Consider the following 15,706-nt stretch of genomic DNA (forward strand, 5'->3'; position numbering starts at 1 on the left):
GTAGAGTCAAAAAAGATCATTCCAAAGCTTATATGAAGTTTATTTGACTAAAGTTTACTTCTATTATACATTTTTTCTGATATTTAACCTCAGGCTCGATTCAACGGCGGGTCTGGGCCCAGCTCATCATCAGGCTGGCTACGAGGCTGGTCGCTGGTGTTACATGGAACTCGAGCACCGCCGTACGCTCAACTACAGGCCCAAGACCCCCACTCCAAACTTGCTGTAGTCAAAAAGGCGCACGAAGACAACGCCCTCACTCACTAAACATTATACCCTATTCCTCAAGAGATACAGTTCATTATGGAACAATAGGAGTAACTAACTTTATCAAGTTACAATGAATGAACCACAGACATGCATATATATTAGATGTGCCAATCCCTGAATAAATAGTGACTCATGAAAAGTGCCACGAAAATCATATGACGATGACTGTGGTACTGTTCGTATATAGACCATGTTGCCATTTACCATCAGGTGCGCCGTAAGACTATAGCAGTTACATAAAATAATCTAAAAATATTTGGATTTCGGACATAAGCATCACTACATTATTCACACAGCATCATTTTTTCGAAAGGTGCCAATAAAATAGCTTCTGCATGATTACAGTAAGTAGAAAAAATGTCGATGAGCCGTCTACTTCTATCTATGTCTGTGGTATTATCCTTAGTCTTCGGCAAAAACCATGCATAACTTTCTAACCTGGATATCACAGTATATTTTTTTATAACCACGATATTTCTATGTCAATACTATTTTTATCAACTGATACTGAAATTAAAAGGCATAATGCCTTACGGACCAAGGCATTATGCTTTTTAATAGTAACTTATTAGGGTTACCACGGGCGGTAATATATATTTTGTGATATCCAGGACGATATTCATGTTTTTTTCCATCATGTGGGCATTCCGGTTGAATAATAAAGGTTAGCTATTACACTATTTGCCACTCTCAATAGTGTAATAGAACGGAAAGAACTTTACCTTTTGAAATATTGTCTATGGTGAGCTGAACCTCTCGTCCAAGATTACCGTACACTCACACGATATGACTTCCATCATTATTTATTTTCATTTTATGATATAATATTATTACCATAAATAAAGCAAACATATTGCAAATAAATTGTATATAATATTATGGTAATACTGGATTAAATCATGATAGAAAAGACAGGATGACGGGTGGCAATGAGTATATTGTTATCCGTCATACTAGTGAACTAAAGTCCTTAGTTTCTTTCCATATTTTCACGATACGGCAACACTATCGAACTTATCTAATAATGATGAATTACAGTGACGATGGCGATATCATCAACTCATCTGATGATTGAACAGAAAAGTAAATTAATAGATTGTTTACCGTAGTATAACCGAAATGGTGAAGTCTTTGCATTATTTACCTTACAAGGCATTGAGGTATTATGTACTACTATAACTAGAGAAGCTATAAATAAACATTACATACTTATCATGGCGACGAAGAACGCGAATTGATATAGAATAATAAAAGTGAAGGGACATTTATATTTCTAGAATTATGTATACGGTACCAATAATACCGGAGTATATTTTATGTAAAGTTTAGTTTTTATAAACATACACTGTATAGCGAGTGTCTATCGAGCGATTGAGTGAAGTGCAGCGATATTACATTGGAGGCAATCTAGTCTTCTCTATTACGCTAGTACCAACATAATGCCTCAACGTTATAAAGTGGAAGTTAAATCATTGTATGAATGTACTCTCTAAAACGGTGAAATGGGAAGTTAGGCAATGTCGCCATACTAAACCTTTGCATTAATTTAATCTGGCGACATCTGTTTTGTGTAAAGTGGACCTAGAAAGAACTGAACGTGTCTCTAATATACTTTGTATGCTGCTAATTGTGTTATTAGGATAACACTAGCATAGACACTGTAATGATATGATACTCCTAATTACACTGAGACGATTTTGATCAGACATGGGCAATGATTTTTAGGTTCATAATGAAATGAGCATGTTAGATAGAGCCGCAGTTTTCTTGTACATTGCATTAATTGTACAATAATTGTTTTCCATTTTATATACTATATATACTCGTAATACAATATATATTTTTGAACTTTGTTTATTTTTACTCAATTAGATGCTTAACAGCTTTCTACGCGCTATCTAGCGTACTAATATATCAATGACTTATCTAATATTTATTTAGAATATATGCAAAAATATTTTGATATATAGATTACTTCCAATGCTATTGTAATCTCTAATTATGTTAACTTTGATACATATTAAAAATAAAGAAAAATCTTGTGAATTACTTACTATTATAGTTACATAAATAAAAAAATATATCTTTCAATATAGCTAATTGTGAATTGCTGGTTGGGCAACTTCACATTGTTACTATATTATTTTCATATAAAATGAGAGACATTTTTTATATCAAAATGTTCGAGTTCTGAGTACAGTCGACAACAAAAGTGTTCACCAGTTTCGTGGAAAGATATAATTGAGAATGAGTATAATTGTGAACACGAATGAAAATGTTTATTACTATAAGCGTGGAAGAGACATAAAAATAATATGGAGAAGGCAAAGATGTATCTTTAATAAAACACAATTTGAGATCGGAGATAATCTTATCCTTTTTCCGTAGTATTTTAATGTAGGTCGAGTCGTTATCACAAAATGCAATGCACTATTTCAATCAATACTAATTTCTTATCGGCTTTCTTTAATTGATGTAAAATAGTGTATTGTATACGTGATGGATGAATTAGGAAATGAAATGGGAACTTATATTTTTAGAAACATCTTTTAACATTTATCTTCTACTTACTTCCTTCTTTTGTGAAATTTATCCTAGCATATTTTTAATGATAAAGCATTATTGATTTTTTTTTAAATAATAGCCAAATATTTTCATAGATAATTTATTTATTTACTAAATTTATGATTGTTATATATAACAATGTTTTGTTAATTTCCTCTATCATAATTATATCGACCATAGTTAGGGAACATATCAATATAAAAATTTACCGAAGATCATAAATTTGAAAAATATTTTATACCCAGAAAGTAAGAAATTGAGCAAGATTTGTAAGAGTTCAGTATTACATCAATAAAATGGTGCAAACACTTATATTCAAGTTTTGTAATCAAATATATTATTTATTTAACAAATACTTCTATTAATTTATAAGATAATTGTTTATGTATTTTTTTAGTAACGTTCATTAAATTATTCGCGTATATTTTGTTACTATATTTTCATATAATTTATATTACCTCGATTATTTTATATTTTACTTCAAATGGACTTAATTTAACCCAGCTAAATGAAGTTCATTTGAACTATTTTTTTGTTTAAACTTAACTATATGTGTTATTTAATGTTGGATTAAGTGACACATATATTAAAGTATAAAGAATATATTAGAAAATTTGTCGTTAATTAAGATAAAATGTAGTACTTATAAATAATATTATAATGGATTTAAAGACGACTCTTTGGGCCCAGCAACAGTGAATATAATTTAATATCAGGCAATTTACGTCTAATTTATTTATTATTAAATACAAAAATTATATATTATATCCAAGCATTGTAACATTATGTAAGATCTTTATATTTAATAGCGTAATGAGCAGATATTGTAGGCTACAAAAGAATAGGATAGTCGTTGTAAGGGAATGAAATCATATAAAGAAAAATATATTATGTACTAATATTATAATAGAAAATATAATGTGATTTGGTGTTGTATTTGAATTAAATGACGTTTTTGTAATTGTTACTCCTTTCCCTTTAAATATTTTCTCATTAATTGTACCTTATAACTAAGTAAAAGTTTAAAGTACTATACGGTAACACCAATTTACCTCTTCTTAAATAGAAGATTCTGTTTAATGAGAAACATGAAAATGCTATCATAGAATATTTAAATTGAAACTAATGTAGATTTTAAGACTGTTGCATGATCTGGGACAGAGATTAAAAAAATGTTTTCGAACTAGTGTAACGATGAGACAGTAAAGGCCATTTTATAGCTTTACATTATAGTAGAGTCAGAAGCACCGCTAGGGGATAACCTCTAAATTCAGTCGAGGTTATAAAACCTTGACTCTGAATTTCCTAATTTTCATCCCCGTTGGGATGGAATAAGAGATAGTTAGGAAGTGAAATAACCAGAGTGCAACTAACAATCCGATGGGAGAAGGAGGTTGTTAGTAATGGCACAGATAACGTAATGTTATATAGTAATGGGGACCAGTGTTCCCTTTGCTAGCAATGTACCATGCTAGATCCACTTCTATGCAGTTCCGCCTAGAAACCATCGTTACTTCTAACGTTGCTACTAACTAATCACGATGGGTAAAATGAACTGACTTACTGCTCATCTTATAGTCAATACCCCGCCAGCGCATACCGCTACGCGTAGTCGGGTGCACCATTCAATTATTATCAATAAAAATAATAAAAAAAAAACAATCCAAGGACTCCGATTGGTGCACCTTCAAAGAAGGCGGAGCATAACAATTAAATCGTAGTCCATCCAAGGACGTTAATCGTACGAGGATCTCCTTGTTCACATACGAAATTTTTGGTACGAGAACATTTTCACTCTCATACTAGTTTGTACAAGGTATATATGTATACCTACGTAAATCTAAATACTATGAAGTACGAAGTTAGAGAGCCAAATTCTGCTAATGTACGAGATTGTCGTGAAGAGTGATTAAATTAAAAAATAGAAGTAAAAAACGGACACGAAGGGGGAGTGGAAGAAAAAAATAAAGAAGAAAGCGGTTAGAAAATACAGTGAGTAAAAAAAAATGTATAAATTGTGCTATCTAAGATAAAGGTGAGTTTTAAGAGTGAGAAATGTATCTAGGAGGCTAGGGGTGGTTGTAAGGGGAGAGTAGGTGACAGTAGTACAAATAAGACAACAAAATGAGTACTTTATTGGACGAGAGAATTTTGAAAAGGTGAACAAGTTATTTGTATAATAAAAGTCTATTAATAAAAATATGAAAAAAAATCAGGCAATTTTCTCGTCATCTTGGCGACAGAGACTGTAAGTTCAGCAGAGTGGAGATATGGTAGCAATATAATATGTAGTAATAAAATGTACTGTATTAATTACGATAGCGTCAATAATTTGATTGTCATAAATAATCTTACTACTATATAAATGCGAAAGTTTGTGAGTATGGATGGATGGATTCTTTTCGCAAAAACTACGGAATTTTACAGCTTATACAATGCATACAATATATAAATAATATAAATATTTATATCACGCGGGTATATTCGCGGCCAATAATTTAGAAAAAAAAACAAGTATCTTAATAAAAGTTGTATAATTACAATAGTTTTAACAATACAATATTCATTGCATTAAATTTACAGAGAGATATGTGGGTATAGTTAACAGTAAGCTATTTATATTAGCAGTATGTACAAATCGAAGTCTTATACATATTTATAATACCAGTTTAAATAAAGTATCCTTTGCTATATTTACTTCAATAGTTATCCTTAAATGAAATTTTGGAAGTGTATTTCTAAAACTATAAAATTGGTCCTATATATTTTAGAATCTACTTCGATTAATATTATTGGCACTAACGGTGATCCGTAATAATCTGTTAAGTAAGTACAATTGACAGACCAACAAATATAGAAATATCATACGATACAATTCTGTATTAAAAATATATCTAATTACTATTTTAGGCACTATTTCATTATTGAGTTATTTACAAAATACGTACAAAGTTGTAGAAATATATTTTACAGTAGACCCAATAATAATAAATAAAAAAAATAGTATTTAAACTGTAACATTTAGTTATAACTCCATTACAAGTCCCCTTCCAGATAAGTAAGTAATCTGCCATATTCTCAATCCTTCGAACACTTTCGTAATTCATCTCATTCAACGGATGAATTTAATTATGAAACCTCTTATTAATTAAGATTTGCATTCAAGATTATCTTCGACGTTGCGTATATTGATGGAAGGAATTACACAAAATATGTATGTATATATGGGATGTATTGCTCATTAGCGCAGCTTACTCGGAGTGAGTGAGTCCTATTTAGCTGCCTCTAAACGCACGTTTTTTCACGTATAAAAGAATGAGCATGTAAATGACAAAGAGTACGAGAAAACCCGCGCGCGCCGCCAGCTTACTCATCCGTGCGTCCTACAATCGTGTTTTAGCGCCTTTTTGTAATAATTAATTATCATTTCAAAATGGCGGAGATCTAACTATGGAGCAAAGACAATTAATAGAGTTATTGATAATTTATAAATCTTAAATGTGTCTTTGTATAATAAAGATAGCGAAATATAAATTAAATATATAAAAGAAAATGTACTGATATGAAACTGACGAACAATGACGCACGAAAGAGCAAACCCAAAAAATAGATAAAAAAAACAAAATTTTGAGAGCGCCATCTGGATTTCCCGCATAAAAATACGCGCACCTGAACGCGCGTGATAAAACGAGTCGCATCAAAGCAGGTATTCTGTTAACGACAAATAAATAAAATGGCAACACTTAAAAAATTTAGGTTATAAATTATCACTGGAAATTTCACTGAGAGCTTTTCATAACCTCAATAGAGATTAAAAATATCGTAATACGTAATTAATAGTAAAAAATAAAAAAAATAAAAATTAAGAAATTTCTACAACTAATTAATTTCAACATTCGTCTACCGTTGAATGTCATTCTTAAATTCGCTAAAACCGACAATTATGTCCACAGTAGGTACCACATAATTTGAACTTGTGTCATAATCACTAAAAGAGACAATAATCTCAATTTACATAATTGCCACGCATTTTTACCACATTTCACGTGTTTTGTTTATATACAGTATGCGTGGGTTCCGCATCGTTTCACACACCCATTTCATTGTATGGCCGACCATTTGGCACGTCAACACTGCGTTCCGAAGTCCCGTTGAGCCCATTCGTATGGCCACGGGAGCTTAATTGTCAGAGATCTAGAAAAAAAAAACATTAAGAGGTAATGATAGTCTGATATTTGTCATATCATAATACTATTTATCATTGTTAAATATCTAATAAATAATTCTGACCTTTTGATAACTTACATTAAATTATAAAGTAACAGTGGCTATAATTTAGTATATTTTTCTTAAGATAAGTAGATGTATAGTACAAGAATGCCACTGTAAATACAAGAATTTGTAAAATTTTACGAACATTTTTGAGTTTAAGATGTATTTAACTTCAGCTGTACCATTTTAATATTAAATATCTTTGGGTTATTTTTATTGGTGTTATATTATGTATGTATTTAATGTACAAACTTTCAATTATAACATATTAAATAGACATTACCCATTGTTTCCTGCTGTAATTCTAATTTGTACGCTGGATTGTCGTATGGGGGTAGTGATGACTCGCGGGGAGCAGTTGGCACGGCTGCAATACAAAATTGACTTAAAATTGTTTGATCATCATTTGCTTCTTCCTTATCGCATTATTTTTGGTCGGCGCATTTTGTTTTTCTCTTCCGTTCATCCCTGTTCACAGTTATCTCGTTATTCACTCCCTCTCTTGTTATATCATCTTTCACATAGTGTATACACAAAAAGAGATTCTTTTTCAACCTTCCCTGCCTTTATAATCATACATATCTATATTTTTTGCTTTAACCGTTTACTCAGCGCACGTAGTATTATTAATAGTAAAATTAGTATTTTTTTTTTGTTATATTTGTTGATCGTAGCATTATAGCCTACAGCACTCGAGGATAATATACCTTTCTAGCAGCGAAAGAATTAAAAAAATGGGATCGTCAGAACCGGAGATTACCACGAACAAACAAACATACGAACTTTACCTCATTGTAACATTAGTATATGTATACAAACATATTAATTCCACGATAGAGATATGATAGTCAAAAACGCTGGCACTCACGAGTGATGGGCACGTATATAAACAAAAGATAATGATATGATGGTGATACTCACGAGTGATAGGCACGGAGCGTGGTCGGTGGCGGCGTACGACCACAAGTAGCAGTAGGAGCGAGGTGAGCGCGCCCAGCGCCGCCACCACGCCCACCACCACCAGCGCCCCGTAGTAATCGCCGCGCGGGCTGCGGCTCCCCGACACGCCCGCCGCTTCGATTTCATCTAAAACATAGGCATCATTAACATCATTTCAGCTCGGATGACATGTTTGTTCATCCACCGCTGAACAAAGACTTTCTCTGAAAAATCTTCACTACGATCGGTCCTGCGCTGCTCGCATCAGTACTTATATTTACATACTAGCTGTTAGGACTTCGTTCGCGTGGAATAATGAGTAAGTTGATAAAATATGGGCGAGACACATCACTAATATACCTATAACTACCTGACAATAATATCATTAATTCACATTCAACTTCATTACTATTTGATTGAACAATATTATTAACTCTACAGGTAGAAACTTTTGTTACACGGAAAGGACATAATTGTGTAATTTTTAAAGAAGCATATTTTTTACTAGTTCTTACCTGCGACTTTAATTTTTATTTAACTTTCTTTTTATTAAAATAAATAATATTTCTAAAATGTAAGTAGCCTAACTTACTCCTTTTAACATTAGAAATCGGCGAGTGAAAGTCCCGTCAAAGTTAGTCCAGCTAGTTTTGGATGTAAGTACCATATATACTTTCAAATGCATTTAGCGAAAAGCTGTTAATTTGAAATTGTTATACGAGTACAAACAAATAATTTAACTTTTAATTTTTATCTTATATCTATGAGTTATAACTTTGCAGAACTTGTATTATAGCCATAATACAAGTTCTACAAAGCTTGAGACTAGATGGCGTTGTGTGAATTTAGATTATTATAATAATAAGTTTGTCTGCCCTTTCAATTTTCGTAAAAAAATATACTCACTATCGACGGGCTCGGGCGAGTCCAGTGACTTGGTATTGATCTCCAACACGTTACTCGTCTTGACTTTACCATTTGTCAGGAATAACTCCAACCATACTCGACACCTAATATACAATTAAAAAATTATTGTATTTATTGTCCAGGGTTATATTCATTTTATGATACAAATACAGTCAAATCCCTTTCTACAAGTCAATATTTCGCACTTACTTGGCATTAGGTTCCAAGCCTGTAAGTGTAACGGCTGGGGGAAGATCCCTAGCTGCAAGTCTGAAGGCATCGTGCTCCTTCCTGGGTGAAGGTGCACCACATGCGTGTGCTGCACGATACACCCTCACCCAACGTTCTGCAGGGGACGGCACTCCGCGCCATGTCAGCTCAGCTGCTTCGGAGCCCACTGCTCGAGCCTCTATTATCACCGTCCAGTTGTATGGATCTGAAATTTTTAAGTTTTTTATGTAAATGGGTGGTCAATCAAACCGGCGGTCCACATAACAGAGGCAAGAGTCGCTTATATACTAATGATGGATCGTCGACGATTTTACAGTCGCAAAGAGACTATTTACCGTCGCACAAGAACTAGTTTTTAACAATGATTTTAACTGTATAATTTTCGATTAGTTTACATCGTCGTCGAAAAGACTATTTCTTCACATAGAAGTTTGGTAAACATAAACAAAAATCTTGTGTAACATTTGACAATGTCCGATCGGGTCACTATCGCGACGCGACACAATGAACTCATCAACTAGTTTAATAATAATGTAAATATTACTTACCAACATAAGGCATTGTATTGAACTCGACTCTACCAGGGTCGTGTAATTCTGTGACAGCCCTGGGCGGTGGTACCAGCACCAATGATGCCTCGTACCGGCTCCCAGGTCGTAGGTCGTGTAGATCGGCCGTTGACCGACTGTGATGTAATAACTCAGTCATACTGTAGATTGGGGTACCAACTGGACGATACCTGTATTTTTTTAAAAGTATTATTATAGCATTACCTCAATTTTTAATACTAGTTTAACTATGCCGGCTAGTTCAGTTGAATGAAATTGGCAGGAAACTTACCTGCAAATATATTTTTGAAATAACTACTTAAAGAAATTATAAAAAGTACAGAGCATTTTTATTGCAAAGAGAAATGCGTAGTTAAGATATCCTTTCATAAAAATTCATCATTGTTTTTTTTTTCGCTTTTTTATATGGGTTGGGCACCTTAACAGACCTGCATCAAACTTCTAATGGCAACTAGACGATTATAGAATTCTAGTAACAACAACGTAGCTACGAAAGTATTGTAGTTATAAGGAATCAAAGTATATTATTACAATATATTCATTACATAAAAATTGGTATTATTTCCAAACAACTATAATAACATTAGCTTATCCGACGGATGATGCCCTATGTTATTGAATGAGCCAACTATCAAAAGCTGGATGTTAAAATAATCGTTTTGATATGCAATGTTATGTAATGTGTAAACCATTAAAATGAACCATTAAAGACAAAAGAATTGTAACTACTATAGCTCAACGGAATATTTCCATTAATATGCGTTTTATTTGATTGAATTGTATTGGAATTCACCCACCTCACTTGAATTCCATCGATAAATTGTAATTCTTCCTCTGTGAAGTGTCTCCAACTCATATGGGCAGCTGTGTCATTAACTTCCATCACTGTTAGTCTGCTATCAATTTCCTTTCGTTTCTCCTCTACTGGTACAAGCTAAAGAAAAGAAAAAAAATAAACAATTATGATTTGATACTATAGACAATTTTGAAACCGTAAATATAGATAATTATATATTATTACAATAAATATAAAGAAAAGTATGTAAAGAAGGAATATGATTTTTAATTTGTATTTATGCAATATTTTGTCCGTATATTTACAATTAGAGGTGCCAGTTCGTACACGTGTATTTGAACGACCACAATTAATAAAGCTTTTGTACAACTTCATTTATTATTTGATTAATAAATAAATTGATAAATATATCACCTCTACCACTTTTGGCGGTACATTTTACAACTTTCTTTAGACCGTATATTGAAAGGTATATCATAATTCATCCAACCATTTTTACACTAAATAATAACACGGTTTTTGCCCCATGACGTTTTTGAAATGTTATTATTACAGGTAATAATAATAAATATAAAGATATCAGCTTACCGTAGGTAAATCCAGCGTCCTCACGACACGAATTTCGCTTTCCGGTTCTACCGGCAAATTATGCAGGAACAATTTTCCTCGAATTTTATATGTGGTAGAAGGTTTCAGACCATTTAGCGAAAACTCTAGTCGAGGAGTCGTAAGGACCTCGTCTGTTGGTGCAAATACTTGGGAGTACCAATGAGATATGTCGTCATCTCTGAAAAATAAAAAACACTGTGCTATGATCTTGTTGGCAAAAAGTTTGTATAATGTTGTTTGGTTGTGGATGCATATCCATACCATCTAAATATAAATTCATGTCTATTTTATAGATATGTAAGAAATGAACACATCATGACTCTTGTAGACGATAAGAGTAGGAGCAAGATTGAATGGGACTAACATTGTAATTGAATAAAAATATTAACGAAAAAAAATTTAACTTTAAAAACTACAATCTTTTGGTAAGTGTTTCATTCTTTTCATGATCGATTTAATATTGTTTAGATTCAAGTTATATTTCTTAGATCAAAATATACTTACGCCTGATCAGTATATCGTAAATCAACACTTCCTCTTAAGCCAACCAGTACTGGCGGCAATCCAAATAGCATCTTTACACTTGTAGGCGAATCCGCTTGCATGGACAAAACGACTAGCTTCTTATTGTCGTCTCCATAAGGCGGTTGCCCTGGAACACCAGGTGGTAACCCTGGTAATGAGGGATGATGGATATTGTTCTGACCATAATCAGGAATTTCGTCTTGAGGGAAATGAATCGCAGGAGGAACTGTAGGAATGAATGGGAGATTGGGCTGCGATAGGAAATTAGGAGGTACGACGTTACCTGAAAATAATACGTGTTTAGCGCATTTTGTTATTAAAGTACTATATCATTATATAAGTCACAAATAAAAAAAACCGAAAGTAGTTACAAAGAACATTACACTTAACAAAAATTATATAATATTTGTCTTATATAATATATATTTGTCTTATATACTTTTCCCGATCTCTGAAAAAACTATATTTTCTAAAACAGAAACGCGATAATCCAAACATTATATACCTAGACATATAAGTTAGCTATTTGAAAATGACAGAATTATTATTTTAACACAATTAAATGAGAATGAAATATGAATGTTAGTCATGATGAAGTGTTTTAAGGTTAGTCAGTCAATAAGAAGTTAAGAGTCAGTCCAGTCGGTAAGCTACGAGAATTGCTAATGCAGTCAAAGCTGACCTGACGTGACAATATTCTTGTTTTTATCCGCTGACCTTCCAAGATTTCTATTTACTTCTGATTCCACTTCCATTTGATTTAATAAATGCTCTAAATCTAATGTTCCATATGATTTTTCGAAATTTTGTGGATACTTTGCATTTACTCTTACTTCGGCTTTCATATTTGGTATGGCTCTTAACAATACAGTTTCATACGGATTAGGCGCTTTACTCAACAAGTGCGTTTTGGTGTCTTGGCCCCATAGATTGATATGATTCAAATTATCTGGTGTATTTGTGGTTTTCAAATCTTTAGATCGAAGTATAGTTATGTGTTTTCCACGTGGACTAGAGAAATAATGTTCTTGATGTTCATTACCGTAAGTATGGGAATTTGTCAAATGTTTTGATAATAGGTACCTTGTTGATTGATTTTGCATTATGGGTTGGAAATAAGAGTTTACTACTTTAGATGAAATAGAATTAGAACTTGATTCTAATTTATGAGGTTCTGCCAAAGGTGGGGTTAATTGATATGCCGGTGAAAAATAGTTTCCTAAATTTGGCGAAAGTTGATTATTAACTGGCCCAGAATCGCTTTTAGTATCCATACCATTACCACTAAATGAATTTAGAGCAACTGGTCTATTAACTGGCTCTCGAATAATATCATGCATTTTCATATCAGATAAAACAAAATTTGGTTTATTGTTTCTGGAAAACTGTATACTAGGTCGTTCCATATCGGAATGTAGTTTAAAAGAATTGAATATTGCGGGGTTTGCGGCTTCATCATGAGGCATCTCCCAATTGCTATTACTACTAGTAAAGGATGTATCAGGAGGAATCATTTTAAATGGTGAATCTATATCATCTAACGTGAAAACTGTTATATTGTCACCATGATGTTTTGCAGAATCTATAGAATATTTAGAGATATCATTAAAATTTGTTTTGATTATTTTTGGGTAGCTTTTGACTGGACTCAAATGTTTGTAGAAGTCAATAGGATCAGTTGCGTCTTGTGGTTGAGGCAGTACTGATGTGGTTGTCGGTAGGAGTGGTGCTACTGGCGTCACATAATTATGAGATGATTGGCCTACTTTAGGCATGTCATAAAATCCATTTGTGATTCCTGCTGTAAGCAATGATGAAATGATTAGTTCATGCAAACGGTAATTTGGTGAGATAGTTAAGATATATGATAAGGTAAATAAATGTTTAATGTCATTCCTTATCCCTCATGCAATGTAATTAAAAAGTTATTAATAATATAAATTCAAATGTGTCATTGTGAATCGTCAATGTTAGCATTTTGATGAAAATGGTTTATTTTAGTTTACTGGTAATGCAATGAGAGTTAAATATCATATAAAAATAATTTTTTAAACATTATCTGCTTTTCATACATTTACTAATTATTTTTAAATGATATGGTTTGTCTTACTGTATTTAGACTTACCATTAGGAACACATCCCCATTGTTTACAGCAATCATCGTCGGAAATGTTAACCGGCGCTAATCTGTGCATAGGGGGACAGCGGAGCGTTTGGGGAGGAATTGGTGAGAGGGGAGTGCAAGCCTCCTGGCAGTCCACCTCGCCGTTCTCACAGAAGCATCGCTGTTCACAGCCAGTGAGCTCTATTGGCACTTCACTCCAATTTGGTACTCTGAAATTATGAAAATGTAATTATAATTCATTTATAATCAAATTAAAACTTACGTTCATTGTATAATATTTTTCTTGACGACATTACTTTAAAGAAGCTACTAAGACTAAAAGATTTGAAGGTATTTTTTATGAGTAGATGAAATATTATTATTGATAGAGTTAACAATATTATAGATTTGTTAATTTTTACTTCCGTTAGTGGAAGCGGTACAACCCCCTATTAGTGATCAAATTTCGACCGTTATTGAGTCTACAACCAGACATATTTTTTGACATCATCGCCACTGTACTTTAAAATACACTATCGCTAATGTCGACCAACCATTTGTTGTTATTATCCTTATATATTTCTTTAAATATACTATATGTGGTTTGATCAGGAATATAATGAAGTGTATACATACGGGACGCCCTTGTAGTGGCAGGTGCCGTCGCTGAGGCAGCGGGCGGCGCGCGGGCAGCAGTTGGGCGGTGTGGCGGGCGGCGAGGGCGCCCACCGCACGCATCCACGCGCCACCAGCTCAAGGCCCACGTGCGCCGGGCACACCAGAGCCGCACACTCGCGCTCTTCCGCGCCCGTGCACTCGCACAGCTCCGAGCACCCGATGTGGAACTCTTCGCCTGGTTTTAATAATAACAATAATAAACCTGGACCATACAGCGCCATCTAATCCCAAGCTAAGTACAGCTGTGTTATAAGTAGTAGACAACTCATAAGTACAAAAGAGCAACGAGCGACAAATCGAACCAGCAAGGAATCTATCAAATTTCTTTTACAATAAACATAAATATATTCAGATCTAATAAACTCCTTACCTACAGCGTAAAAGTGTCCGTCTTGGTAACAACCAATCTTGGTAGTATTATTTACATCTTCTGTGGGTACTTCATTTGCTACATTATCAGTAGCAGTAATAGTAAAATTAAATTTAGTGTCTGTTTCTTTTGTTTTAAGTACATAATCTTTGCCTCCCTCTAAATTCAAAATGAGGTTAGAGTATTTAAGTTCTACATCCTTAAATGTTTGTCCACCATCACTGCTAAGTAATAAATGAATGGGGTCTTCACTATTATTCATATGCATCAAATTAACTTGTACAGTATTATTTTGTAAGACTTTCACTGAGCCGATTGGCTCAACTAGCACAAGTGGTCTCATTGTTGACTTAGCTTTGTGTTTCTCTGTTTCTTCTGTCTCTTTAGCCATCTGAAATTGTAATGAGCACATATTGTAGAAAGTGTATATCAAATACACCTGCCTTTATTATAAATAAATGCATGAATTCTATTTATTTATTACTGGTAATATAATCTCAGATAAATTAAAGCAATGGTAAATAAAAATATTTATATATTTCTACCATTATAGTGTTTTATAACTATGTACATATTTTTTTAAAATACAATTATTCTCAATTTTAGTATTTATTAGAACCTGCCTCCATATATCTACCTGATGATAAGTAACAACTGTCGATTATATTAATGAATAGCATGATTATAACACATCATCATGTTACAATTATGGCAATAACTATTTATATACATTTTATTAATTTTAATGTATATATTATTTAATGGCGTTGTGACCTAGTGGTCCCTAAATATCTCTCAAGAAGTGTGACTTAAAGTCTGTCTGGGCCACTGAAGAATTAAAAATTATATTGTAACTGAATATTTTGATCTCC

At 33.0% G+C, this 15,706-nt stretch overlaps 3 protein-coding genes across 3 annotated transcripts in view; 1 reads left to right on the forward strand and 2 right to left on the reverse strand.

The window, feature by feature from the left end:
• The window catches only part of LOC131851727 (neuroendocrine convertase 2), a 90,450-nt gene extending 87,547 nt beyond the window's left edge, over window positions 1–2,903 (forward strand). The window contains exon 14 of the mRNA XM_059202269.1: window positions 94–2,903. Within this exon, the coding sequence (XP_059058252.1) occupies window positions 94–267 (174 nt within the window). The 3' untranslated portion in view covers window positions 268–2,903. The remainder of the gene's footprint in view (window positions 1–93) is intronic.
• Window positions 1–15,706, reverse strand: part of LOC131851726 (unc-112-related protein-like) — a 331,640-nt gene that overhangs the window by 150,409 nt on the left and 165,525 nt on the right. The gene's annotated exons all lie outside the window — the stretch shown is intronic.
• LOC131851730 (putative epidermal cell surface receptor) overlaps window positions 6,248–15,706 on the reverse strand; it is a 54,214-nt gene continuing 44,755 nt past the window's right edge. Inside the window, exons 7-18 of the mRNA XM_059202273.1 lie at window positions 14,835–15,225; window positions 14,423–14,639; window positions 13,808–14,016; window positions 11,662–11,965; window positions 11,137–11,335; window positions 10,550–10,686; window positions 9,732–9,922; window positions 9,163–9,388; window positions 8,953–9,056; window positions 8,029–8,193; window positions 7,391–7,474; window positions 6,248–7,029 (exon numbers count right to left, since the gene is read on the reverse strand). Coding sequence (XP_059058256.1) covers window positions 7,022–7,029; window positions 7,391–7,474; window positions 8,029–8,193; window positions 8,953–9,056; window positions 9,163–9,388; window positions 9,732–9,922; window positions 10,550–10,686; window positions 11,137–11,335; window positions 11,662–11,965; window positions 13,808–14,016; window positions 14,423–14,639; window positions 14,835–15,225 — 2,235 coding nt within the window. The 3' untranslated portion in view covers window positions 6,248–7,021. The remainder of the gene's footprint in view (window positions 7,030–7,390; window positions 7,475–8,028; window positions 8,194–8,952; window positions 9,057–9,162; window positions 9,389–9,731; window positions 9,923–10,549; window positions 10,687–11,136; window positions 11,336–11,661; window positions 11,966–13,807; window positions 14,017–14,422; window positions 14,640–14,834; window positions 15,226–15,706) is intronic.

This window comes from Achroia grisella, unplaced genomic scaffold (assembly GCF_030625045.1).
Source record: "Achroia grisella isolate CSIRO2021 unplaced genomic scaffold, CSIRO_AGI_Agris_v1 utg807, whole genome shotgun sequence".
Classification (NCBI taxonomy): Eukaryota; Metazoa; Arthropoda; class Insecta; order Lepidoptera; family Pyralidae; genus Achroia; species Achroia grisella.